The sequence below is a fragment of the Peromyscus leucopus genome, chromosome 4 (assembly GCF_004664715.2).
Source record: "Peromyscus leucopus breed LL Stock chromosome 4, UCI_PerLeu_2.1, whole genome shotgun sequence".
NCBI lineage: Eukaryota > Metazoa > Chordata > Mammalia > Rodentia > Cricetidae > Peromyscus > Peromyscus leucopus.
This window is the reverse complement of record NC_051066.1, coordinates 9,465,428-9,491,715: the sequence shown is the minus strand read 5'-3', so window position 1 is coordinate 9,491,715 and position 26,288 is coordinate 9,465,428. Positions and strand designations below refer to the sequence as shown.

At 45.0% G+C, this 26,288-nt stretch overlaps 1 protein-coding gene across 13 annotated transcripts in view; it reads left to right on the top strand.

Annotated features, from left to right (window-relative positions):
* The window catches only part of Sptan1 (spectrin alpha, non-erythrocytic 1), a 68,675-nt gene that overhangs the window by 15,651 nt on the left and 26,736 nt on the right, over positions 1-26,288 (top strand). For 8 of the 13 annotated variants that reach the window (XM_028883253.2, XM_028883257.1, XM_028883252.1 and 5 more), the window contains 26 exons: positions 618-743; positions 4,359-4,499; positions 4,834-4,980; positions 5,447-5,580; positions 5,679-5,823; positions 6,057-6,211; positions 7,038-7,173; positions 8,019-8,120; positions 8,897-9,034; positions 10,147-10,257; positions 10,930-11,007; positions 11,144-11,299; positions 11,498-11,702; positions 12,195-12,376; positions 12,708-12,951; positions 13,117-13,239; positions 13,432-13,649; positions 14,969-15,061; positions 15,841-15,975; positions 17,261-17,409; positions 18,444-18,503; positions 19,584-19,782; positions 21,177-21,281; positions 21,850-21,873; positions 22,932-22,967; positions 25,010-25,057. In XM_028883253.2, coding sequence (XP_028739086.1) covers positions 618-743; positions 4,359-4,499; positions 4,834-4,980; positions 5,447-5,580; positions 5,679-5,823; positions 6,057-6,211; positions 7,038-7,173; positions 8,019-8,120; positions 8,897-9,034; positions 10,147-10,257; positions 10,930-11,007; positions 11,144-11,299; positions 11,498-11,702; positions 12,195-12,376; positions 12,708-12,951; positions 13,117-13,239; positions 13,432-13,649; positions 14,969-15,061; positions 15,841-15,975; positions 17,261-17,409; positions 18,444-18,503; positions 19,584-19,782; positions 21,177-21,281; positions 21,850-21,873; positions 22,932-22,967; positions 25,010-25,057 — 3,390 coding nt within the window. The remainder of the gene's footprint in view (positions 1-617; positions 744-4,358; positions 4,500-4,833; positions 4,981-5,446; positions 5,581-5,678; positions 5,824-6,056; positions 6,212-7,037; positions 7,174-8,018; positions 8,121-8,896; positions 9,035-10,146; positions 10,258-10,929; positions 11,008-11,143; positions 11,300-11,497; positions 11,703-12,194; positions 12,377-12,707; positions 12,952-13,116; positions 13,240-13,431; positions 13,650-14,968; positions 15,062-15,840; positions 15,976-17,260; positions 17,410-18,443; positions 18,504-19,583; positions 19,783-21,176; positions 21,282-21,849; positions 21,874-22,931; positions 22,968-25,009; positions 25,058-26,288) is intronic. The other 5 variants (XM_028883261.1, XM_028883254.2, XM_028883260.2 and 2 more) reach the window with 1 other exon arrangement.

Here is a 26,288-nt window from a genome sequence, read left to right as displayed (position 1 = left end):
CTCTGTGAGTTTGAGGCCAGCCTGGGCTACCAAGTGAGTCCCAGGAAAGGCGCAAAGCTACATAGAGAAACCCTGTCTCGAAAAACCAAAAAAAAAACCCGAAGGCAAGATTTGATTGTGGCTTCTAAAGCAAGTGGAATGTGAATGGCTAGATTAAACACTGAGCTAGGAAAACTGTTAGAGTGGTCCTATTTTTCTAGAAGGGATTAGATGTCTGGATAAAAACTGCTTTCCATAGACAATAAAATTTGAAATATTCTGGATTGTCTTCTACCTGCAAAGTTGAATGTGCTCACAGGCCAGGGTGGTAGAGATGCAGTCTTTTTTTTTTTTTTTTTTTGGTTTTTCGAGACAGGGTTTCTCTGTGTAGCTTTGCACCTTTTCTGGAACTCACTTGGTAGCCCAGGCTGGCCTTGAATTCACAGAGATCCACCTGCCTCTGCCTCCTGAGTGCTGGGATTAAAGGTGTGCGCCACCACTGCCTGAGATGCAGTCTTTGTATTTGAGTGGTTGCCTTCCTCACTAGAAGAAATGGGACGGAGGCTAGGGGACCTTTTCCATGGGACAAGAGGAGTTCTGTGTGGAACACTTGGGGCTCACTTGTGTTCCACTCCCAGGGAAAGCTCCAGAAGCACCAAGCCTTTGAAGCTGAAGTACAGGCCAACTCAGGAGCCATCGTTAAGCTGGATGAGACAGGAAACCTGATGATCTCAGAAGGGCATTTTGCATCTGAAACCATCCGGGTGAGTAGGAGCTCTACTTGGTCAGAAGGCTTCACCTGCAGGAGCAGGGTAGGAGGAAGCTTGGCTTGTCCAGACTTAAGAGACTCTAGGTCTCCTAGAGAAGTCAACAAACCAGGTATTACTGTGATTAAAAGCATGACTGGAAACCAGTGTCTCTGTATGTAGTAAGGAACAGTATTCTTGGAGAAGAATGAGATAGCATGTATTCATACATTGAGGAAGATTGCTTCTATGTCTACTAACTCTAATATATCAGAGGATAATTGGTAACCTTGACACAGGTATCTCCAAACTTTGGGCCCACTTGTTTTGGAGTTGAGAAGACAGTTTTCCATGCTTTGTTTAACAGTACCATAGTATTAAGGGAAAATACTCTTTTTCTCATCTCCATGTTGAGTTTCTCATAAGCAGATACTCTTATCTTTGTGATACTTAAATTTTAATTTCTGTTTGTAATTATGTGTGTTTGTGCGTATGTATGTTCATGAACACTCAGAGACCAAAAGAGGGTGTTGGATCCCTTGCAGCAGGAGTTAGTGGTGGTTGTGAGCTACCTTATGTGGGTACTGTGAATTGAACTCAGGTCTTTCTAAGAGAGATGTATACTTAACTACTGAGTCATCTCTTCAGGCCTTTGATATACTTCTTGTCTACATGTATTTTTGTTGTTTTTGTTATTGTTGTTGTTTTTTGGTTTTTCGAGATGGGGTTTCTGTGAAACAGTCCTGGCTATCCTGGAACTTATTCTGTAGACCAGGCTGGCCTTAAACTCAGAGATCCGCCTGCCTCTGCCTCCCAAGTGCTGGGATTGAAGGCGTGCCGCCCCGCCGCCGCCACCACCACCACCACCTGGCTGTCTACATGTTTTGTTTGTTCTTTTTGTTTTCTTTCTTTGTGTCACGGTCTAGGTGTACAGAACAAGCTGTGCTTGAACTGGATCCTCTTGTCTCAGCCTCCCAAATGCTGGGGTTGTAGTGTGTATTACCTCATCTAACCTTTTATTTGGTTGTCTCCAAAGCCACATTGCATTGAGGGCTCAGCCTTTTCTAGGTCTTTACCTGTCAAGCATTCTTGAAGATGTAGACAAAAGCTCTCAGCCTTAGCTAGGGGTAAATCACCCCCCACTCTCCTTCAGCAGACGTTTTGAAGAAGCTAGGAGCTAGGCTGATAGTTCCCAGCATAGACATTTGTGCCATATTTGTTCTGCTGGTGTCTGTCTGCTCTGGGTGTTCTGAAGTGGACCAGCCTATCTGCCTACTTACTGAATCTAGGCTTTTGTTTGTTTGTTTGGTTGGTTGTTTTGGTTTGGGATTTTGTTGTTGTTGTTGTTTTTTGTTTTCCAAGACAAGGTTTCTTTGTGTAGCCCTGTCCTGGAACTCATTTTATAGACCAAGCTGGTCTAGAATTCACAGAGATCCACCTGCCTCTGCCTGCCTCCCAAGTGCTGGAATTAAAGATGTGTGCCACCACCCTCTGGCTGAATCTAGGCATTTGATTAGGAACTGTTAAAACTGTTCTTAGTAATGATTGTAAGAAAAGTGAGTGTCAGTTGTCCTATAACCAACTGTTTAATTATATTGAATTCATTTGATTAATGTATTACATCTTTCAATTAAATACAAGTATGTTCCATTGTTTTTAATATAGACCTATAGTAAATAAAGTCAGTTGGCTTCTTACTCCCTAACAGAAGTTTTACTGGGGTATATGAGATTATATAGTATAACCCAGCTACAGATTGACCTGAGAGAAACAGACCAAGTGTTTGACTTTGGGGATTCATCTTGGGAGAGGACCCAGTGCTGAGTTCATTTGTGCCCCATTTGGAGAGCTTATCAAAGCAGCTTTATATATGCTGTTAACTAGCATTTGTTAAGTTGCTGTTTGTAGCTGCTAAGGTACTACAAGACACTTGGCTAATGTCTTTAATTTTCACAAGCTTACAAGGTTCCCATTTCTCCGTGTCATGGAAAGGTAGAAATACTGAGGCTTAGAGAATTTTGAGTAAGCTGCCTGAAGTCCCACAGCCGAGAAGTAGAATTTCCCTGTGCTGTTTCCAGTGTATTCCATGCTTATCTTTTCATAATATTTGCTGTGTCTCCATCTCTGAAAGCTCCACTGCTGGCTTGTGGCCATGTTAAGAGATTGCCTGAGTCAGAGCCAGACCTCTTTCCCACCCTGAGTTCTGCAGTTCCTTAAATGCTCTTGCTGCCCTACCTGCTCTTCTTCCTAGCCTGTAGGCAGCCTGCGTAGCCAGGCCCTCTCTGACTTTCAGGGCTGAGAAAATTGTGCCAGTACCTGAGTCATGACTTGACTGTGTGAAAATGAAATTTGTGTGGCTGAACAGTGAGTGGTCTTGAAGGTGAAATCTGGCTAGTCTGTAGCCCCATTCTTAAGCAAAGAGTTCTATCATCTAGTAATTGGGCTCACACTTTCCATAGTGATCCTGACCTGCCTTGGCAGTTTATTTGTCCCAAAAGTTAGTAGTTTAGTTTGGCAGGCAGCATTAGCACAAAGGAAAATGGGTGGAGTAGAAGATTGTGTCTGTGTCCTGTATAACCTGTCTTGTCACTGGTTTAGACTTTCACACCATACCGGACAGCTTGGCGCCCCATAGTCACGGCCACCCACATTGGGTCTCACATCCGAGTAGGTGGAGTATTGCCTTGTGATGCCTTTCATTTCCTTCTAGTCATGGCGCTGTGCAGTGAACTATGTGAGCTCTCATTTCCTCACAGCTCGCCCTCTGCTGGTGAAACCTTCCTGCTTGCTTGTAAGAGATTCCACCCATGCTGACTGTTCCCCTGGCTTTCAAAGTGTTTTGTTGTTGTTTTTTCTCTTGCTGAGAGTGACATCTCAACATGGGTGGATCCCAGACTCCATTTCTGTTTGTGTTTGAACCTGTGTGGTATATCTTTGCCTGTCAGTGTTACCCAGAAACTCCCAGTATCTTAGGGTGGGCATAATCAAGGCCCCAAGGTAGAATCAAATGCCAGAACATAGCACACAAGCTGAAATGGTTTTCTTAGCTTCCCATAGTTCTCAGGTCCTTTATGGGTCTGTGCTGTGAACACCCAATGATGCTGGGAAGTAAATACTGTGTGCTCTGGGGCTGCTGTGTAGATGAGGTTTGAACTTAGCTTGAGATGCTGTGTTCAACAACTGTCACTGTAAGGCCCTCTAAAGCCTTTTCTCTGAAGAACCATTTGAGAGCTGATGGTGTTCAATTCCTGTTATCCAAAGATTTTCACATTGTAATTCTGTTTAAGTTTAATTTTACTGTTGTATGAGAGAGTGCAAGAGAGGAGTGTGTACCACAGGGCACATTCGGAGGTCACAGGACCATTTTCAGGAATCTGTTCTCTCCTTCAGCTGTGGCTTCTGGGAACTGAGTTATCTCCTCAGGCTCGAGTGGCAAGAGGGGTACCCAGAGCCACCTCACTGGCTTTTTTTAGTTTTGTTTTTGTTTTTGAGACAGGGTTTCTCTGTGTAGCTCTGGCTGTCCTGGAACTCACTATGCAGACCAGGCTGGTCTCGAACTCAGAAATCTGCCTGCCTCTGCCTCCCGCTGTGTGCCACCATGTCTGGTTTAAAGGTCTGACTTTTAACCTCCAGACACGTTTGATGGAGCTGCACCGTCAGTGGGAGTTGCTTTTGGAGAAGATGCGGGAGAAAGGAGTCAAACTGCTGCAGGCACAGAAGCTGGTGCAGTATTTGCGGGAGTGTGAGGATGTGATGGACTGGATCAATGACAAGGTATGCTTGGAGGGCAGGTGTGCCAGGCTCCCCCGAGAGGAAGGAGCCTCCCTGTGGTCTGCCTTGAGAGACGGTGTTAATGCAGTTGGCAGCCCTAGGTTAGATGGAGGGCGGGAGGAGGAGACTCTGTCTCGGGGGCTCTCTTGGAACCTTTGATTTTTGTAACCCTGAAACTTAGGGTCTCGGACAGAACACTAGAGGGCAGAAGTGAAAAACTGCATAGAGAGTTTTCCATTAAAGTGAATGTGGCCTCGTCCCTAATGTCTCTTCTTCATGGCAACCTTTGTTAATTGACTGTTACCCAGTGGCTCAAGCTGGTTCTCTCCCTGAATAGGAAGCAATTGTGACTTCTGAGGAGCTGGGCCAGGACCTGGAACATGTGGAAGTCCTGCAGAAGAAATTTGAAGAGTTTCAAACTGATCTGGCTGCTCATGAAGAAAGGGTTAATGAAGTAAACCAGTTTGCTGCCAAACTCATCCAGGTGAGAAACAGATTGATGTGTGTTGCTCACAGCATCATGGGAACTTGTAGGATGTCCTGCGAAAGGGAACTCGTCTGTTTTTTTAAAGCCTTAGACATTTTATATGTGAGTGTTTTGCTTGTATATATGTGTGTGCACTATGTGTGTGCCTGGTGCCTGCAGAGGCTAAAAGAGGATGTCAGATCCCATCCCAGTTACAGATGGTAGTGAACTGCCATGTGGGTGCTGGGACTAGACTAGTCTTCTGCAACCTCTTTTTTTTTTTTTTTTTTTTTTTGGAGATAGGGATAGAAAACAGTTTATTCAAAGAAATGGATTCTCTCTGGAGCTGCAGCTCTCTTCCTTTTACACAGACCCGAGCTTCTTCACAGTTGTGAAGACTTGCTTGTGCTCTGGAGCCAGGCCTAGAATAACTTGCCGAGGCCAGAGGTGGCACATAGATGGGCCCATTCTCTTCCTTGTGTAGGAGCAGCATCCGGAAGAGGAGCTGATCAAGACCAAGCAGGATGAGGTGAATGCAGCGTGGCAGCGTCTGAAAGGCCTGGCTCTTCAGCGGCAGGGGAAGCTGTTTGGTGCTGCTGAGGTTCAGCGCTTCAACAGGTGCTGGGCTGTGAGAGCTGAGCAGACCTCTGCCTCTGTGGTGTTCCCAGTGCGCTTGGACAGCCGCATAACTGGGTTGACTGGTCCTTCTTCTCTAGGGATGTGGATGAGACCATTGGTTGGATCAAGGAGAAGGAACAGTTAATGGCCTCGGATGACTTTGGCAGAGACCTAGCAAGTGTGCAGGCTCTGCTTCGGAAGCACGAGGGTCTGGAGAGAGATCTTGCTGCTCTAGAGGACAAGGTGAGTTTGTTTTTCTGAGACAGGGTTTCTCTGTGAAGCCTTACCCGTCCAGAAACTCACTCTGTCGACCAGGCTAGTCTCAAACTCGGAGATCTGCTTGCCTCTGCTTCCCAGTGCTGGGGTTAAAGGTGTGCGCCACCACCGCCCGGCCCCATGATGGGTTTGAAAGCCACTGATTATTTAAGTCAATTAGCAAGGGCAGGAGAGTGGTGCTGATAAGAGTTTGTTTCTAGGTGAAAGCCCTGTGTGCTGAGGCTGACCGTCTGCAGCAGTCACACCCTCTGAGTGCCAACCAGATCCAGGTAAAACGGGAGGAGCTGATCACCAACTGGGAACAGATCCGCACTCTGGCAGCAGAGAGACATGCACGGCTTGATGACTCATACAGGTACTTTGGTACTTAGCAGTCATGGTTCTTTCATTCTTGTATAGACAGGAGAGGCAGAGGGTCAATTTTAGATACCAAAAATGTTACTGTACCCAGTGAAGAATCACCAATAAGAAAATGCAGAGTACTTTCCCTCACCTACATTAAAATCTTTTGTTTGTTTGTTTTGTTATTTTGTTTTTTTCGAGACAGGGTTTCTCTGTGTAGTTTTGGTGCCTGTCCTGAATATCACTCTGTAGACCAGGCTGGATTCAAACTCAGAGAGATCCTCCTGGCTCTGCCTCCCAAGTGCTGGGATTAACGGCATGTGCCACCACCGCCCGGCTTAAAATTCTTTTGGAGACTGGCAACTTTGTAGAGTGTAGTTTGTACATAGTATTTATAACTTCATAAATCCTTCTATCCGCTCTTACTTCACTTGGACTGGCAGAACAGAAATACCCCATTGCTGTGGTATCATGTAGAGTAGCCTATTAAAACTTAGTAAATAAAGAATTGGAAAGGTAAAGGATACTTCTTACTCCCTTGAGTTGGCCCTGGGAAAGCAGGAAAGTTGAAGACAGTGAGTTCGTGGCAATGACTAGCCAGCACAGTAAAGGGAGACCCATCGCAAACAGCAAAAAATGTGAGACGAGGTGGGTGTGTTACCGTGAACAACAGAACCTGCTTTTCTGCCTTCTGCTGTCTTTAAGTTCAGTGAATTTTTCCTTTCCCAGGACTAGGGTTTGTATGGTTGACTTTTGAGAACAGAATTCAGAGCTCTAGGAAAGCCATCTTCTGTCCTGGGACCAGTACTGGAACTGACATACTTTGTATTTTTCCCAAGGCTTCAACGCTTTCTTGCTGACTTCCGTGACCTCACGAGCTGGGTGACTGAAATGAAAGCCCTCATCAATGCAGATGAACTGGCCAATGATGTGGCTGGTGCTGAAGCTCTGCTGGATAGGCATCAAGAGCACAAGGTAGTATTTCCAGGATCTTCCAGAACTCATAGAGATCCTCCTGCCTCTGCCTCCCAAGTGCTGGGATCAAAGACATGTGCCTCTGCCACCCTGTTTCACGAAAGGTGTAAAGAACTTGTTAGGTGTGGTAGTGCATAATTTTAATCTCAGCACTGGGGAGGCAGAGGCAGATGAATCTTTTGAGATTCAGGCCAGCCTGGTCTACATAGTGAGGTCCAGTCAGAGCTACACAATGAGACCCTACCTTAAAAAATAAAAAATAAAAAAAAAAAAAACTTACTGAAAGACATTGCAAAAAAGATTGACCGAGTAAAATGACTTACCTAATGTGTAGCTGAATGGATGGTCTTGACAAATGGAGATATTTAATGCAATGTCTATCAGAAGCCTAACAGGACTGAGAGCATTTGCAATGAATCAGCGAAGTCCACAAAAAAGCTAAGGCAATTTTGAGAAACATGGTAGAGGAAGGGAGGGATTCACTTTACTGGGTACTATAAAATTGTAGTATGTAAGTCTGTATGGCATAAAAAAGAAGAATGACCAGTAAATAGGAGGGCTTGGATCTATGTGAACATGTGGCGGCTTGATTAATGACACGTGGCCTGCAGGGCTGGTGGCAAGCCCTTCTTGGTTGGCAGATAATTATTTTCATATTTGGTTTCCAAAGCTGATGCTGACAGACAGCACTTTAAACCTGCCGCTCTCTCTCTCTCTTTTCTTAGCGGTCTCACTTGTTACTGGGTGTTTGAAATTCAACAACTTTGTGTCACTGCCACCCATCCCTCACCACTCCCACCCTCCCCCAAAAGATGCTGGAGTATGCTCTCTCTCTTTCTCTGCAGGGAGAGATCGATGCTCATGAAGATAGCTTCAAGTCTGCCGATGAGTCTGGGCAGGCTCTGCTCGCAGCTGGTCACTATGCCTCTGATGAAGTGAGGGAGAAGGTAAGAGAGTGAAAAGGGGCTTTTAAAGAGAAAGCCAGGACCAGAGGATGCTTCTCTATCCCTGTGACTGGCTAGGGCCACCATCCATTGAGAACACGCATTAGCCCAAGATTCTGCCACTGAGGGGCAGCTTTTTCCTATAGAGACTTAAAAAAGATACATGTGGCTGGTCATGGTGGCACACACCTTTAAATCCCAGCACTGGGGAGGAAGAGGCGGGCAGGCAGATCTCTGTGAGTTTGAGGTCAGCATGGTCTACATAGCAAGTTCCAGACCATCTAGGACTATATAGAGCCTGTCTTGGAGCGGGGAAATTTGTATGTGTAATATATTAGACTAAGAGACTTTTTTTTTTATTCTTTTAACTTTCAGGCATATGTTACACTAGTAGTTGGAACAAATAGGAAACAAATTGTAAAGTGTCTCAGGCATTCATGAACGAACTTAACAGGTTTGGGATGCCCACTCAGTTGACAGCTCTCATTTGACAATCCATCCTCTGTGTACATGGTATCAGAGTCTTTCATCTATCTACAAGTCATCTTGGCATTTTTACCTAGAATGTTTATGATAATATAACAGTAAATTCTAGGTTAGTCAGGATGGGGTTCTTGTAGATAATACACACATGCTGGTTCTGTAATATTTGTATATTTCTCACGATAAGCTTATATACATTAAGTGCTATCACACAAAGAAAATGCCTCTAAAGCCTAGCATGAGCAGCTCTGAATCTCCCAGAAGGTGGAAGGTAACTTTGCTTCCTGTTCCTCAAGCTGAGCATCCTCTCAGAGGAGAGAACCACCCTACTGGAGCTGTGGGAGCTTCGGAGGCAACAGTATGAGCAGTGCATGGACTTGCAGCTCTTCTACCGTGACACCGAGCAGGTGGACAACTGGATGAGCAAGCAGGAGGTAATGCTCATCAGGAGCCCTACCAGGGAAGGACAAGTCATGCCCTCCCTCTCCAGCAAGTGCTGAATTTGTTTCAGGACATCAGAGCCATTTCAGTATTGGATAGAGTGAGGAAGGGAACTGAGCAGGCTTCTTTTGCCCCTGTCTGCCTGTGACATTGCTGAGACAGGAAGGCACTTAGAAAAGATTTGTGCAGTACAAAAAGGGTTTCTAAAAAAATTAGAATTTAGCCTTGTGTGTAGTCTGAATGTAAGAGAAACTGCAAGAGCTATGTGAGAGCTGGGGTTGGTACCTATTTGCATTCGTACTCAGAAAGCTAAGGCTGGAGGGTCACAAGTTTGAGACCAGCTGAGCTGCTTAGAAAGTGAAAGAGCATCTGGACTGCACAGTGAGACCTTGTCTCACTGTCCTTCCTCCCTAAAAGAAATAGTTAGAAAATGTTTGGTAGAATATACGGTAAGGACTCTTTTAAGTGTTCCTCGTTAATTTTTTTTAATTATTTATTTATTCCTATTTTTATGTGTATTAGTGTTCTGCCTATATGTATGTCTGTGTGAGAGTGCTCGATCGCTTGAAACTGGAGTTACAGACAGTTATGAGCTGCCATGTGGTTGCTGGGAATTGAACCCAGGTCCTCTAGAAGAGCAGCCAGTACTCTTAACCACTCAGCCATTTCTCCATCCCCCTCTTGGTTGATTTTTTTTTTTAAACACTATATCAGTTACTATATGACAATGTTTTAAGGGTTTTTTTATTATTATTATTAAGAAATTTTCGGGGTTGGGGATTTAGCTCAGTGGTAGAGTGCTTGCCTAGCAAGCGCAAGACCTTGAGTTCAGTCCTCAGCTCTGAATTAAAAAAAAGAAAAGAAAAGAAATTTTCTATTTATTTTACATACCAACTACAGACCCCCTTCTCCCCCTCCTCCCGCCCCCCAGCCTCCTGGTTGATTTTTGAAAGCATATAAAAGACCAGACTTTGCAGTAGTGTCTCAGAAGCCTAGTTGCCATAAAATATTCCCTGTCTGTGTTTTGCCAAAAGTATGCTTTTGCTTTGGGGCTGCAGATAAAGGAGCAGTCCCTGATGCTGCACTCTGGCTTTCCTTTCTCCAGGCCTTCCTGCTAAACGAGGATTTGGGTGACTCCTTAGACAGTGTGGAAGCTCTTCTGAAGAAGCATGAGGACTTCGAGAAATCCCTCAGTGCCCAGGAAGAAAAAATCACAGTAAGACCCTTCTTGTCATGTGGTCCACAGAGTAAACAATCCCTTTCTAAAAGGTTTGGGAGCTGTCCGCACAGTACTCCCAGGAATATATATGTAAGACCTCATGATGAGATCATTCGATCTTCTTTGACATGTAACACAGCTTTATGGAGCATAATCACTTGATGGGAACCTCCAAATTCAGATACACCTTTGACTGACACTAAATCGGAGTAAGGCAGCATGTGCTCGTCCCGTAAAGAAACGTGTGAGGGGCTCCTGCAGCAGTTGATGTCTGCACACTTGAGGGGAATGAGCAGTCTTGTGCTCTTTCATAACATCAAGCAGAATCCTCTAGGCATGTCCACTTGTAACAGTGATGTCTGTGTCCGTAAGAGCTCACTCTTGAGAACCAGATACTTACAAGTTAAAAAAAAAAGAGATCTCATTCTCATAACCTTTTACATTTAGGATTTTGTGTTAGATCGAATTCATAGCTATCCTAGGGTACATGCAGCTCATGAGCCACAGGTTGGACATGCCTGCAGGTGAGCATAATCAGCCAACTGGGCCCAGTGGTGGGTGCATGGCTCAATGCAGACCTTGACTGTTAAGATTAGGATGTTTTCTCTATTCTCTGTAGCCTAGGCTAGCGTCGAGGTGCTTAGTGACCACTCTTGCCTTCCTTTCTAGGCACTGGATGAGTTTGCAACCAAGCTGATCCAAAATAACCACTACGCAATGGAGGACGTGGCTACTCGCCGAGATGCTGTGAGTTCCCTGGGCTTATCGTGCTCCTTTCTTATAGAGTACAGGTTCCCTTTCTGAGATATTTGTTGCAGTTCAGTTGAGCTGGCCACCTTTTGGGGAGTATAAACTGTAAAATCCCATGATCCCTGTCTTTCAGCTCCTCAGCCGCCGAAATGCCCTCCATGAGCGAGCAATGCACCGCCGGGCCCAGCTGGCCGATTCCTTCCACCTGCAGCAGTTCTTCCGTGATTCTGATGAGCTCAAAAGCTGGGTCAACGAGAAGATGAAAACTGCCACCGATGAGGCGTATAAAGTAATGTACCATCAGTTTTGTCACGTGGTACTTGTGTAAGCTAAATAACCTTTTCTAACACTAGTTGGAGCTACAAAGCAAAAAATTAACAAAGGGTTCCACTAACCACACTAGCTAACATATGCTGACTCCTTTATGGACATGAAGTAACTCTGCATACTCAGGTTTAAAGCAGAACTCTCTTGTTTTGATTGGCAGGACCCATCCAACCTGCAAGGCAAAGTCCAGAAGCATCAGGCTTTTGAAGCTGAGCTTTCAGCCAACCAGAGCCGTATTGATGCCCTAGAGAAAGCTGGGCAAAAGCTGATCGATGTCAACCACTATGCCAAGGAAGAAGTAGCAACTCGTATGAATGAGGTCATCAGTTTGTGGAAGAAACTTCTAGAGGCCACAGAACTGAAAGGTAGGAGAAAGTAGAAAAGTGTTTGGTGATAGGTGCATTTGGGAAACTGAACATTCCTCTTTGGCTCAGCGTTCTAGGACTAGATACCACTCAGGAAGGGTAGAGTGATAGTTTTGCTGTTAAGGATTGTTGCTATGTAGGGATTACTTGGCTTGGATTCTCAATACTTTGATCATTTAGTAAGTGTGATTGAAGGTAGTGGTTGGTTGGAGAGACTAAAGGGAATGAATTGAGCCTTCTCACTTAAAATCACAGATTAGCTGTGAGCCAGGAGTAGTATCTCATCAAATTAAAGATGCTTTCCAGACAGCCTCCAATTAGCCTGTAAAATGTAGAGCAGAGGTCATACTAGAGGTTTTCTTTCACCTATTCAGTAAAACTGGACAGTGACTAAGATTCTCACCATAGTCCTCCACCCAGGATACCATGGCTCATGATCAGTATTAATGAATTGCATTTCTAGCAGAAAATTAAACACACTCCCTTGAACAGGAATAAAGCTTCGTGAAGCCAACCAGCAGCAGCAATTTAATCGCAATGTTGAGGATATTGAATTGTGGCTGTATGAAGTCGAAGGTCACTTGGCTTCAGATGATTATGGCAAAGACCTCACCAATGTCCAGAACCTCCAGAAGAAGCACGCCCTGCTCGAGGCAGATGTGGCTGCCCACCAGGTGGAGTGGGGAGTGGGACCTGTGGTGGGGCAAGGCAGTGCTGAATGGGAGAATGATGGATGTTGAGCACTTCTCGACAGGACTGTTGGGGGGAGGATGAAATACGTGGCTGTCTTACAGGACTCTACTTAATTCTACTCAAAGTGTTTTCCCTCAGTGCTCTCCAGGAGCCTAGAATGAGGGAAGGCCATGGCAGAACAAATATTCTCAGGGTAGGGCAAGCACCATGTTAACGTTTCTTGGTGTCTGATGAATCCTTACACCAAGTAATAGGCTGGAGATGTCTCTGGGAGTTGGTTGCAGTTTTCAAACCTTATCATCCTGTTCCCAGGATCGAATTGATGGCATCACAATTCAGGCCCGCCAGTTCCAAGATGCTGGCCATTTCGATGCCGAAAACATTAAGAAGAAGCAAGAGGCCCTTGTGGCTCGCTATGAGGCTCTCAAAGAACCGATGGTGGCCCGGAAGCAGAAGCTGGCAGATTCTCTTCGTCTGCAGCAGCTCTTCCGGGATGTGGAAGATGAGGAAACCTGGATTCGAGAAAAGGAGCCTATTGCTGCATCCACTAATAGAGGTTAGTCTCTCTGTCCCAGGCAGCACCATGCCACTGCAGCGTCCCATAGCATAAAGGATTCTGTCAGGGAGTGAGATGAAGTTTAGGCCCCTGGACTGCAGCACTGGTGGGAGCCCGTGGTGGCAGTTCAATGCCGGTTGACAAGAGAATGGATTTTGCTTTTAGGCAAAGATCTAATTGGAGTCCAGAATCTGCTAAAGAAACATCAAGCTTTACAAGCAGAAATTGCTGGGCATGAACCCCGCATCAAAGCGGTGACACAGAAGGGAAATGCCATGGTGGAAGAAGGTGAGTAAGTGTGGTCAGTGACTAGACCTGGTGTTGTTCTTTATGTCTTTACCCTCTTGGCTCAGTACATGGACCTGGACCCAGCCAGGGAGGCCAAGGCTGAGCCCCATCTTGATCTGTCAGTGGCTCTGACCAGGCCTCATCTGGGAGTTTTGCTGTCACTCAGTGTGCTTCTCGTCCTCATCCCTTCAGGCCATTTTGCTGCCGAGGACGTGAAGGCCAAACTGAGTGAGCTCAACCAGAAGTGGGAGGCACTGAAAGCCAAAGCCTCCCAGCGGAGGCAAGATCTAGAGGACTCGCTGCAGGCCCAGCAGTACTTTGCCGATGCCAACGAGGCTGAGTCCTGGATGCGGGAGAAGGAGCCCATTGTGGGCAGTACCGACTATGGGAAGGATGAGGACTCTGCTGAGGTATCTCAGACCTGAGCATCACATGTATTTGGGAAATGGGCCTGGCCTTAGAGTAGAAAGCAAAGTAGTGGAAAAGGTGTTGTAGGAAAGGGAAAGTATCCTGCAGCTGCTTTTTAAGGTGTTTAGGAATCTTCTTTAGTTTTTATTTTGGAAATTCAGGACCAAAGAAAAGACTGCTTGTCACCCACCTTCAACTGTTACGTCACATTTATTCTTCATCATGTGAATGCAGACATGTAGTCAGACCATCTTACGCAGGAATGCCAACCAACACTGACACCTTTTGTAAACTTAGCAGTGCATGTACATGCAACACCCAGTGCATACACCAACACACATGTACCCTTTTTGCTGATCATCTGTTGTTTTACTGTAACTCTTATGTTTGATTCATGAAGGTCTGAGACGGTTGTCTCCAGACCTACCTCTTGACAGTCTTGTCAAAAACAGAATGAGAGATCTGGGGCCACTGCCCTGTGGTAAAGCACTGGTGTAGCATCTACACAGTTCTGGATTCCATTCCCAGTGCCAAAACCCTCCCTAGGTGAGTTGAGCCTTCACAGAGAACCAAAACGCAGGAGATGTGTTAGTGGGGAGTGACAAAGTAGCCTTGTGAAAAGGGATCCCCAGGTATGTGAGATAACGGTTCTGTGGGTGTCTGCATATTTCAGATACTTTGTAACCAGGGAAAGCAGGGGGAAAGAGAAGATTGTAACTCAGCAGTAGACAGGCTGGCAAGATGGCTCAGTGGGTAAAGGCACTTGTGCCAAGTCCATTGACCTGAGTTCAGTACCCAGGCCCATATAGTGAATCATAGATCTGACTTCTGCAAGTTGTCCTCTGACCTCCATGCATGTGCCACTGTGTGTGCACACACATGAAGAAGTATAAGCCAACACGAATGGGGAACATTCCACAAGGTCCTACCCCTAGATGAAAAGCTAGTAGTGATCAGTTTCCTCCAGAGACACGCTCCCATGTAGGTTGTCCAGTCACAAGTGGTCAGCCCCGGACACAAATAGATATATGTGCAGCAATAAATGTACTCAGTAGGGTGTGTGCGTGCATGCATGCGTACTTGCAGGGGAGAGAGAGAATAGTAATTGTAGAAAAGGAGGGAAGTGTGGGAGTAGTCGAAGGGGAGAGGGGAGTGGAGATGTAGGTGCACTACTATTGTATGGTGTTCTCAAACAATTTTAAAAATATATTTTACAAAATATAAAAAAATTAGGAGTATACAGAACAGCTAGCAGTCATGTCTTCTTATGGCAAGGGGCCTCTGAAGACAGACAAGGTATGTCTCCATGTGTATGTTTCAGGCTCTGCTCAAGAAGCATGAAGCTTTGATGTCTGATCTCAGCGCCTATGGCAGCAGCATCCAGGCTTTGCGGGAGCAGGCTCAGTCATGCCGGGTAAGCAGTGCTGCCGTTCTAGAGTACTGAGGGCCCATGATGAGGCAAGAGAAACTGACAGACATTTAAGGCCGTGGGTAGTATTCTTTGCGTTTGTTTGTGACAGGGTCTCACTATGTAGACCAGGCTGGCCCCAAACTTGAGTAAATGGCCTGCCTCTACTTTGTTTGCTGGAGTGATTAAAGGCACATGTCACCATACCTGCTATGGGCAACATTCTCCTCACAAAGGTCTACAGTCAGACACATTTAATTGAGAAGAGTTTTTGTTTGGTTAACTCTAGCCCCCTTTTGGTGTTTCAATAACAAGGTCTCACTTTATAGTCCAGGTAGGCCTCAGACTAATTAATTCTTCCCTTTTAGCTTCTCAAGTATTTTATTTATACGCATGAGCCACCATATCTGGATTTTTCAGTCATATATTTGTTTTAATGCTCAACAGCTTGAACAAATCTTTTTTGGTAGTTTCAGTAAAGAACTCTGAAGGAGCTGGATGTAGTGGCACAAACCTTTAATCTCAGCACTCAGGAGGCAGAGCCAGACAGATCTCCAGAATGAGTTCAAGGCCAGCTTGGTCTATATAACTACTAAAATAGGATTGGCTCTTTACAAAGTTCTTTTAAGTTTCAGGGCCACATAGAGAGAGACCCTGTCTCAAAACAAAAAAGAGAACTCTCATAAGTGTGTATTTAATATATCTGTTGAAGTTGGACTGTTGTATGCTTGGGTGATACATTATGAGTGACATTTAATCATTTTGCCTTTCCTTTGGATTGTTAGCAACAAGTAGCCCCCATGGATGATGAGACCGGGAAAGAGCTAGTCTTGGCTCTCTATGACTATCAGGAGAAGAGCCCCCGTGAGGTCACCATGAAGAAAGGGGATATCCTCACCTTGCTCAACAGCACTAACAAGGCAAGACACAGGATGGCCAGGGTTGGGTATATCAGCACTGTGGAGTATGTTCTCTGCTGGATGTCCTTGGGTAAAATGGGAAGAGAAGAGTGTTACTTTATCAAAATCCCAGTCAGTCTTCATTTATCCAGAGCCACATATGACTAGGGAAGTACTAGATCAATCCTCTGGCGTCTTGACATGTGCAATTAGTGCCATGATTTATTTGCTCCATAACTTACACTGTTGGTGGTGGTTGTTTATGGTGCTGGCCCTGGAAGACAAGGCCTCATGGAGGCTGGACAGGCACTGCATACTACTGAGCCTGTCTGTTGGTTACTCATTTAGACTATAGTTGGAGCTCAAAATTAGCAGGTAGTTGAAGGCAGCTGTGATACACCTTATACACTTCATCTTCAAATTAAATGTTGCCCAGTTCATCAGCTTTTCTTCCTTAGCACTTGCTTGTATGACACTGTCGTTGAAGGGAAGGAATTTATTCCTTTGCATAATACTTGACTGGTCATGAGGGATGCTGCTTCCCATCTTAGTTAAGGTCAAAGAACTGTTCTGCCCATCCTTAGTGATTAAGGAAACCTGTGAATCTTATCTGTTGTTAACATCTTTTAAACTAAAATCCAACTCTCTGGTCCACCTAATTTGTACAAGAGCAGTGTTGCTCTGCCATACTTTTAAAGGTGAGGTTTAAAATACTGTGTCTGCTGTGCCCGTGGTAACTTCTAAGCACATATGGCAGACACTTGAATTATAGTTAGTATAACTGAAGTTCTTGGTGAGTTTGGTTCCAATGTACAAAAGCCAAATAGTGGCTACAGTGTTGGACAGCATAGTTTTGAACTAACTGCGCATGAGAAGGCTGGCCTCCATGGTTAACTGCATCTTTAACCTGTAACCCTCCGTGTGTGGCAGTGCAGAGTGACTTTAATCTGTCACAGGCTTCTTGAAGTAATAGAGCTCCTTTGTGTGTGTCTGCTACACTCGCATGCAAATAGGCCAGTGTTTTGGGCGCTGGAGAGGTTGCTCAGCAATTAGGAGCACTTGCTCCTCTTCCAGAGGAGTTGAGTTCCCAGCACTACGTCACAAGACTCACAACTCCCTGTAACTCCAAGAAAACTGCAAGAAAATCTGACACATGCTTCTGGCCTCCATGGGCATACGTGTGAGCACACACTTGTAACATACACACACAGAGACACAAAATTAAAAAATAAAAAAACAGGCCAGTGTAAGCTCTGTCTGTCTCAGGAAATGAATATGCTTTCAGTCTTCTTTTTCTCTCCCTTAGGATTGGTGGAAAGTGGAAGTGAATGATCGTCAGGGTTTTGTGCCAGCTGCGTATGTGAAGAAGCTTGACCCCGCCCAGTCAGCCTCGAGGGAGAACCTCCTGGAAGAGCAGGGCAGCATTGCACTGCGCCAGGGGCAAATCGACAACCAGTAAGGGCTTGAGCACACACAGCACAGGCTAGACAACCCTCAGGGCAAATCAGATACAGTCAGTGTCCTGGGGTCTCTGGATCCCTTCGTACTCTTTCTGTTTCCCTCAAGTCTCCTAACCCACAACTTCCCTTTTAGAGCCCAGATTCTGGACTAATACCTTAATCTCACTTGTTTTTTCCTGTGCTTCTGGGCTGCTTTTTCTACACCACATTTTACTACTTGATACAATGTTAGCCTTTGGCTTGCAGGCAAGGTTCTTTTGGGGTTGGATTTTCAGATATCTTACCCCTTGGCTCTGCCTCCCTTTGGACAGCTGCCTAGAGGGCTACTCTCTCTTCCATAGCTTTGGATTCAGAGAATGTAATTTATTTTTTAAGCTGGTTTTCTCCTCATCATCTAGATAAGCCCCATATTGTACTGTATGTCTGTCCTGTAGTGCATACCTTACTCGGCTAATGAAGTCAACAGCTTTGGGCACTTGGGAAATACTCAGGACATAATGTTTCTGAGTCCAGTAGGGCTTAGAATAAGAGCTTTCCTGACCTTAATGATGTTGAAATGACAAGAACCATTTGTTCACTTAGCAATTCTTCACTGTTACTGCATAGACAAGGGGACACTTGAGTTTGTGTTCTTGTCACAGGCCCGGGTCCTAAAAGAGCACAGTATTGATGGAGATAGTGTTGCTGAACTGGCTGTTAGAATCAGCACTGTCCTTCAAGTCTGTTCTGTCCCCTGGCCTTGCTCTGTGCAGTTTAGTGTTTGCAGTACAGGGAACGCTGCCTTAAGTGTAGCAGACTTGTCAGGAACATGGAGGAGGTAAACTAACCCTCTCATTTAATTTTCCTACTGTTTCTCCACTGTGATTTTTATTCATTGCCTGGGCTGCTTCTGAGAGCTTTTGAATGATTCCTGAATTTTTCCCACTTCAAGCATCTGCCATCATGGCACCAGTCGGAGCTGCTGCTTTTCATTCCCGTGGATTAACCCCACTAATGTGTGCATGCTTTTGCTGTACCCCCTCTGTGCAGGACACGCATAACTAAGGAGGCCGGCAGTGTATCTCTGCGTATGAAACAGGTGGAAGAACTGTGAGTAGGCTGAGAGCCTCGCTGAGCCCCCATGTCCACTGCTACACCTGTCCATTCTCCCTCTGCCGCTTTTCTCCAAAGCACTGTCCATTCAGAAAAAGGTGGTGCAGGGGACATGTCACGTCTGTAGCACAGCTTTGCCGGCTGTGGGAGAGCTCTCCGTGGAACTACTCTCCTCAGCTGCTTCTGCCTGCTTGTGTTGGAATGGTGTTGGTTCGCTCTAGCTTTGTGACACCCAGGAGCAGGCTCTGTCCTCTATAAACCTGTAGCCAGTTTTGCCGCAGTCTTCAGAGGAAGTGAAGTGCTGCTTAGAGGTTGAGGGGCTCTGATCTCTGGTATCTTGGTATCTTGGTAACTTTTTTATTTGTTTGGGAAACTTAGATTTAGTGATGATTTTCAGATTTTTCTTTAACTTTGAATTTGATTTCTTAATCAGATTTGTTTTTGTGTCTCTAAAGATTGTGGCAGCTGAGTTTTTTGTATCGTAGTCCACATGGGTTAGAAAATTCTTTGATTCTTCTTAGGTCTTGCAGATGATGAAGTTGTATACATACCAGATGTTCTTTCAATAACTTGATGAAAAATACACAGATCACTATGGAAATGTCCTACTGGCCAGAGATGGAATATCCTGTCTTGGACTGTGTTAAAGCTCATATCTTCCCCCACTTAGGGGTTGCTCAGAGAATTATGAAAACCAAGACAATCCCTTACATGTATTATGTAGTTTCATCTTCGTGTAGCTTCATCTCATCTCTCCAGTGCAGTCGCATGAACATTTTGTTTCTGTGCTAAGTGCTTGGTTTCAGGCTTCGGTGGTCATCATAATTGCAAACTTGGCCTGGAGATAAGTGTGCCCCAGCCAGTTATGACCAGTGCACTGTGTGCTTATCCCTGAAGCTGTAGTTTGGGTGCTTAGTATCCTCATCTTTGTGTGCTCTGATCCTTTGTTGATCCTCTGTTGCTAGGCATCATCATTACAAAATCATGCCTTGGATCACACCTCAGATGCCTAGTGGTTGTCCTGTGTTAGCATCTTTGGGTTCTTGCCCATTTTGTCACCCTCTTGACTTCTGTCAGATATCAGTCTCTGCTGGAACTGGGTGAGAAGCGGAAAGGCATGTTGGAGAAGAGTTGTAAGAAGTTCATGTTGTTCCGGGAAGCGAATGAGCTACAGCAGTGGATCAATGAGAAGGAGGCCGCTCTAACGAGTGAAGAGGTTGGCGCAGACTTGGAGCAGGTTGAGGTGCTGCAGAAAAAGTTCGATGACTTCCAGAAGGTATGAGAAGCTTGCAGTGTGGCTGCAGAGTTGTGTAAATATCTAGTTCTTGGAGCTGGAGGCATGGCTCAGCAGCCAGCTTCCGTTCCCATAATCCACATAGTGGGCTCACGACCATCTATACCTCCATATTACTTCTTGCACAGACACCAGGCACAAACTTGGTACATAAACACCCATGAAGGCAAAACAACATACACATAAAATTAATAATTTGAAATTTTTTTAAGGAGCTGGAGAAATGGCTTAGAGGTTAAGAGTACTGACTGCTCTTGCAGAGGACCCAGGTTTGATTCCCCTCACCCACGCTTATGACTGTCTGTACCTGTAACTCATGTAGTACACAGACATATATGTAGACAAAACACCAATTCACATACAATAAGTGAGTAAAGTTTAAAAAAAAACCTTGGCATTTAAATTTTTTGTTTTCCTTGTTTTATTTTGTTTTTTGAGACAGTGTTTCTGTGTGTAGTTCTAGCTGTCCTGGAACTCACTCTGTAGACCAGGCTGACCTGGAACTCAGAGATCTGTCTGCTTCTGCCTCCTGAGTGCTGGGATTAAAGGCGGGCACCATCATTGCCTGCCTTTTAAAATAAGTATGTGTGTGTGTGTGTGTGTGTGTGTGTGTGTGTACATGTACATATATATATAAAGATTTATCTATTTATTATGTATTTATATATCCAGTGGTCTTTCTGCATGTGTGCCTGCATGCCAGAAGAGAACATCAGATCTCATTATAGATGGTTGTGAACCACTCTGTGGTTGCTGGGAATTGAACTCAGGACCTCTGGAAGCGCAATCAATGCTTTTAACCTCTGAATCATCTCTCTAGCCATATGTATATATTTAAGTATTGGTTCTCACTGGTGCAGCGGTGGTGCACACTTTTAATCCCAGGACTAGGAGGTAGAGGCAGGTGGATCTCTGTGAGTTCAAGGCCAGCCTGATCTACAGAGCAAGTTCACGACAACCAGGGCTACACAGAGAAACCCTGTCTCTGAAGAAAGGGGGTGGGTGGGTTAGTTCTCAGGACATGAGATGGCTCATTGGGTTAAGGCATTTGCCACCAAGCCTGAGATGATTCTGAATTCCGTCTCCAGAACCCACTTGGTGGCTGGAGAGAACTGACTTGCACAAGTTGTCCTCTTAACCTCATACGTATGTTGTGGCACACTCACCCACCACACACAGAAAAATAATGCCAAAACAAAAGACGTTGGTTCTCTTGGATCTGACAGCAGAAGTGAAGACCGCATGGATTGTATAATCTGTATGACTTAAAGTTTACTCTCTCTGTAGCTTCTGTGTTTGTCCAGTGCCGGGGACTTACAGTGTCCCCTCCCCTGACTTGTATTGTATATTTAACTATTGTGACTTTTACTTCAAAGGATCTGAAAGCCAATGAGTCTCGGCTGAAGGACATTAACAAAGTAGCTGAAGACCTGGAGTCTGAAGGTCTGATGGCAGAGGAAGTACAAGCTGTGCAGCAGCAGGTAGGTGTCTTGACCTTGGACCAAGGTTCTTCCTCAAGTCCTTCCTAGCCCCAGAGGCCGCGTTTATTTATTTATTTATTTATTTATTTATTTATTTATTTATTTATTTATTTGCTTGTTTGTTTGTTTTCGAGACAGGGTTTCTCTGTGTAGTTTTGGTGCCTGTCATGGAGCTTGCTCTGTAGACCAGGCTGGCCTCAAACTCACAGAGATCTGCCAGGCTCTGCCTCCCAAGTGCTGGGATTAAAGGTGTGCGCCACCACTGCCCAGTGAGCCCACATTCTATAACACAGATTTGAGGCCAGTGTAGTTCACACTTGATCCCATGCTCTCCCTAAGCCTATAAAGAGCTGTGGAAGTTAAATGTCTGCTGCCATTGGCTTCAAGTTCTTAAGTTCCTTAAATAGATAAATGTTGCAAGTATAAGCATTAGATTTGGAGTTCTGCTAGCTAGTGATTTCCTAACTAGATTTCCAGTGTGTTTTCTGTGTCTTTCCACCTACATTTATTGTATGGCATTCTGAAGCATGTTTCCTCTGTATTAACTCCGATTTCCTTCTCCTTGTAGGAAGTGCATGGCATGATGCCCAGGGTAAGTCATAGGGTTCCATGTAGAACTCAAGCTTGGCAAGGATTTAGATCTTGGGAAGAATGTAAAGGCAAGAGCTGCTGAATGACAGAGACCTTTTGTTGTGTAAGAATGTGAGAAAGAAATTCTAGGCATCTATGCTGCCTGCCATTCTCCAGAACAAAAGTGAGGGTGTCTTGTTACTAGAGTGTTGCCCAGATTGGCATGGAACTCATTATATAGCTCAGTGGCTGCAAATTCACAATCCTGCCTCAGTCTCCTAATGCTAAGGTTATAAGAGCTTACCACCTACCTGGCCAAAACATGTTTGATCTTTATCTTTTAAAAAATTTTTCCCTAATACTACTCCCTTATTGTTTATGTTTGTTTGTTTGTTTCAAAGAATTCTATGAGTATGACTTAAAAAAAAAAAAAAAAGATGACTGTTATATTGAATTTCTTCCTTCCATCTTTTACTGTGTTTGGAAAAAAATAAGCCAGGCGGTGGTGGCACACACCTTTAATCCCAGCACTTGGGAGGCAGAGAGAGGCAGGTGGATCTTTGTGAGCTGGAGGCCAGCCTGGTCTACAAAGCGAGATCCAGGAAAGGCGCAAAGCTACACAGAGAAACCCTGTCTTGCAAAACCAAAACATAAAAAAATAAAATAAAGACAGTAGGGAGCTATAGAGTTGGCTCAGCAGTTACAAGTACTTGTTGCTCTTGCAGAGAATCTGAAATCAGTTCTAGCACTCACATGATGGGTGGCTCACAGCCATCCTTAACTTCAATTCCAAGGAATCTGATGCCCTCTGCTGAACACCCTGGGCACCAGGCCTGTAGGTGGTGCATGTACATACATGCAGATAAAACACTCGTTGACACAAAGTAGATCTTAAAGGGGAGGAGGATTTTTATGTGTTAGGGGATTCCTTTCAGCCAGCCTTAGGTTGGTTGCTGGGTAGTCAGCTCTGAGTTCCACAGTAGTGAAGATGAACTGTTGGGTTTCCCCTGGGATCACAGTCGCTGACTGGAAAGGTTCTGTGCTTATGACATGCTGCTTGACTCCTTTTTCTTTGACTAGGATGAAGCAGATTCCAAGACGGCCTCCCCATGGAAGGTAAGAACTCTTTTGCACTAGTTCAAGTGTTTTGCAGGAACTTGCAGCACCTTATGTTCTTTCTTGTGTGCTTTTTTCTTGGTGTCCAGCTTGTGGTGAGCTTTCACTTGGTTGGTACGGGCTCCTTCTAACCTTAGTGGCTGTATTCTGCTGTCTGTGTAACTGGCAAGTGTAATACACAGAAGCAGAAGACATCTCACCTGGGGAGTCATCCATTCTCAAGTGTTACCCCACAGGATGGCAGAGGATAGTAGGTCTGTTACTAGGGACTGAGAATGGGAGTGACAGTAGGCCTCCTGTCTTACCTGAGTGACCAGATCTGTAGCTCAAGCAAACCTGTGTATAGAAGGTCCCATCTCTAAAGCAGGAAGGGGAGGAGCAAGTTACCCCCATAGCTGACTTCACTCACCCAGTGCAGGGTTAGCGCTGCACCAGAACAGCAAAGCTCTGCCAGAGAATGTGGAAGGAGGCTTGATATACTGTGCTTCCAGCTAAGACTGCAGCACTAGCTAGACACACTTTAGTTTTACGGGATCTTCTCTTCTGGCTCAGCTCTTGTAATTCATTGAATCTTAAGCTACAAACCGGTTATAGGTAGACTTCTGTGTTACATAAAAGTACGTTCTCAGGACAGAAGACAGCTTGGAAATCTAGCCTTCTCTGCTCACCCTTGTGCTCTTCAGGCATCTTGTCTAAGCTGTCCCAGCCCAGGCTTAGTGTCCCTCATGGTTCTATTATTAACTTGGTTTAAAAAATAAAAAAAGCCATGGAACTTTTTCTCATTTGATTCAGTTCTTCATGTCCCACTGTTACTTTTCTCATAGCAAAATAGAATGCATTTGACTTCCTATCTGAATGCTCTGCCAAGCTTTTCTAGCAATGTATATTCTTTTGAAAATAGATTCAAAAAAACAAAACAGGGTCTCATGTAGTCCTGGCTAGCCTAGAACTCACTACAGAGACAGCTGATCTGGAAGTAAGTCACTGTGTAGACTAGGCTGGCCTTGAACTCACAGAGACCCACCTACCTTTGCCTCCCAAGTGCTGAAATTAAAGACATGCACCACAATGCCTAGCTGAAAAGAACAGCTTTACAATTAATTACACGTTTATTGTGTATATGTGTGTGGGAACACCCACCACAGTGAGCTTATGGAAATCAGAGGACAGCTTGTAGGAGTTGGTTCTCCCTTTTGTACTGTGTAGATCTTGGGGGTTGAAAGGTCATCAAGTTGGCAGCAACTGCCTTGCTTGCTGAACCATCTCACTGGCACGAATTTAGAGATCATTGTGAATTGTCTCCTGTTTCTGAGAAGGGTTGGAAGATGATTGCCCTGCCTCTGGACCCTGTCTAATACCCACGTGTCATCTGGGGTTCATAGGAGCTTTGATGGCTTCCCTCCTCTGCATCAGAGCTGAGCCCTGCCTCCTTTTATCATACTTGAAAGACTTGGAGCCAAGAGGAGTTTTTTGCTTTGTTTTTTGTTTTCTTGTTTGTAAGCTGGGGGAGGGGATAGCACATTTTGTCGCTCCTTGGGTGTTTACAAGTATCTGCATTGTGGAGGAGAAAGCTAATTCATTGGCTTGCATCCATTTTCAGTCAAGAATACTGTCCTCTTTTCTTCAGGACACTGTTAGAAACCACAGCCTAGTAACCACATTAGCCATGGAGTGAGTGATTTTTGTCCCTCACTAGTAAAGAAACCATCACAGCAGCCAGTGTGTGTAGAACTGTTTTCTGGAGGGGTCTTTGTATAGACAATACAGTGTACATTCATGACTCTGGCTGCCATTCCTTCCTTCAGCAGCTGTCTTCAAGGTTTCACTCTCCACTTGTATGCCTCACCCTGCAGCCAACTCCACTTATGTACTGGGTGTTTCCTTATGGTCTTCTAGTAGTTGGGGTTTTTATTAATGCCCCTGCTTCAGATGTCTGTGTAGGGTAACGTGGGTTGAGTGTTGTGACCTACTTGATGGCACTAGCAGATCTGTCTCTGAGTGGAAAGTCTTTTGACTGGTTTTCCTATGCTCTCCTCTCACAGTCTGCTCGCCTGATGGTCCACACAGTCGCCACCTTCAACTCCATCAAGGTAAGAAGGGGGGGGAGGGGGGGCTGGAGAAATGGCTCACTGGCTGCTCTTCCAGAGGTCCTGAGTTCAATTCCCAGCAAATACATGGTGGCTCACACCATCTGTAATGAGATTCTGGTGTGCAGGCATACATGTGGGTAGAACACAGCGTACATAATAAATAAATCTTTTTTTTTTTTTAAAAAAAAAAAAAAGGTAACAGGTGACCAGCTACCCTGCTTGCCCTTCTTCTTCTTCACTATTTTCCTTCTCTTGACTACAGTAGAGGGCATGCTGTGACCAAGCGCACTTCCATAGAGCTCAGAAACATACTCAGGCATCCTCATCAAATCCCGAGAGTCATGAAATAGCTTGATCAGGATTCTTTTGTTGTTGTGGTATGGGTTTGGGTTTTTCAAGACAGGGTTTCTCTGTGTAGCCCTGGCTGTCCTAAAACTCCCTATAGACTAGGCTGGCCTCAAGCTCACAGAGATCCACCTGTCTCTGCCTCCTGAGTGTTGGGATTAAAGGTGTGCGCCACCACCACCACCACCACCACCACCCGGCTTGATCAGGTTTTTTGATCCAGACTTCAGTGTGAGTGTGTCTTAGTTACTTTTCTATTGCTATGACAACACTCTGACCAAGGCAATTTATAAAAGAAAAGTGTTTAATTAGGCTTAAGGTTTCAGGTTAGAGTCCATGGTAGAATGGCAGCAGGAACAACTGAGAGTCTCATCTTATTCTACAAATAGAGGCCAGAGAGAATACACTTGGAATGACTAATCTTTTGAAACCTCGGAGCCTGCCTCTAACTCCCAGTGACACACGCCCACCAACAAAGGAAGACAGTTTCTTCCCAAACAGTTCAACCAGTGGGGACCAAGTATTCAAACATTAGCCCATGGGAAACATTCTTATCCAGTTCTGCACAGAGCAATGCTAAAAACCTTCACTGGGATTTCCAGCTGCCTGCACTCACCTTTCCCAGGTCTGCTCTGGCCCAAGACTTCATTGGTCGTAGTACTGAGAGAAGACTCTTAGATGTGTCACTTGTATCATAGGTGTCACGTGCAAGGCACCAATGTTTTAGAAAGAAGCACAAAGTTAGTTTCTCCCAATGTTACAAAGAAGGTTCCTAGGTCAGGCATTTGAGGACTTTTCAGGCTATTGTATATTACTGGTTTTGATCTCCACAAGATCACTGTTGTGGTACACTGCTGGTGTATTTGCAAGGAAGGTCGGAAATGGA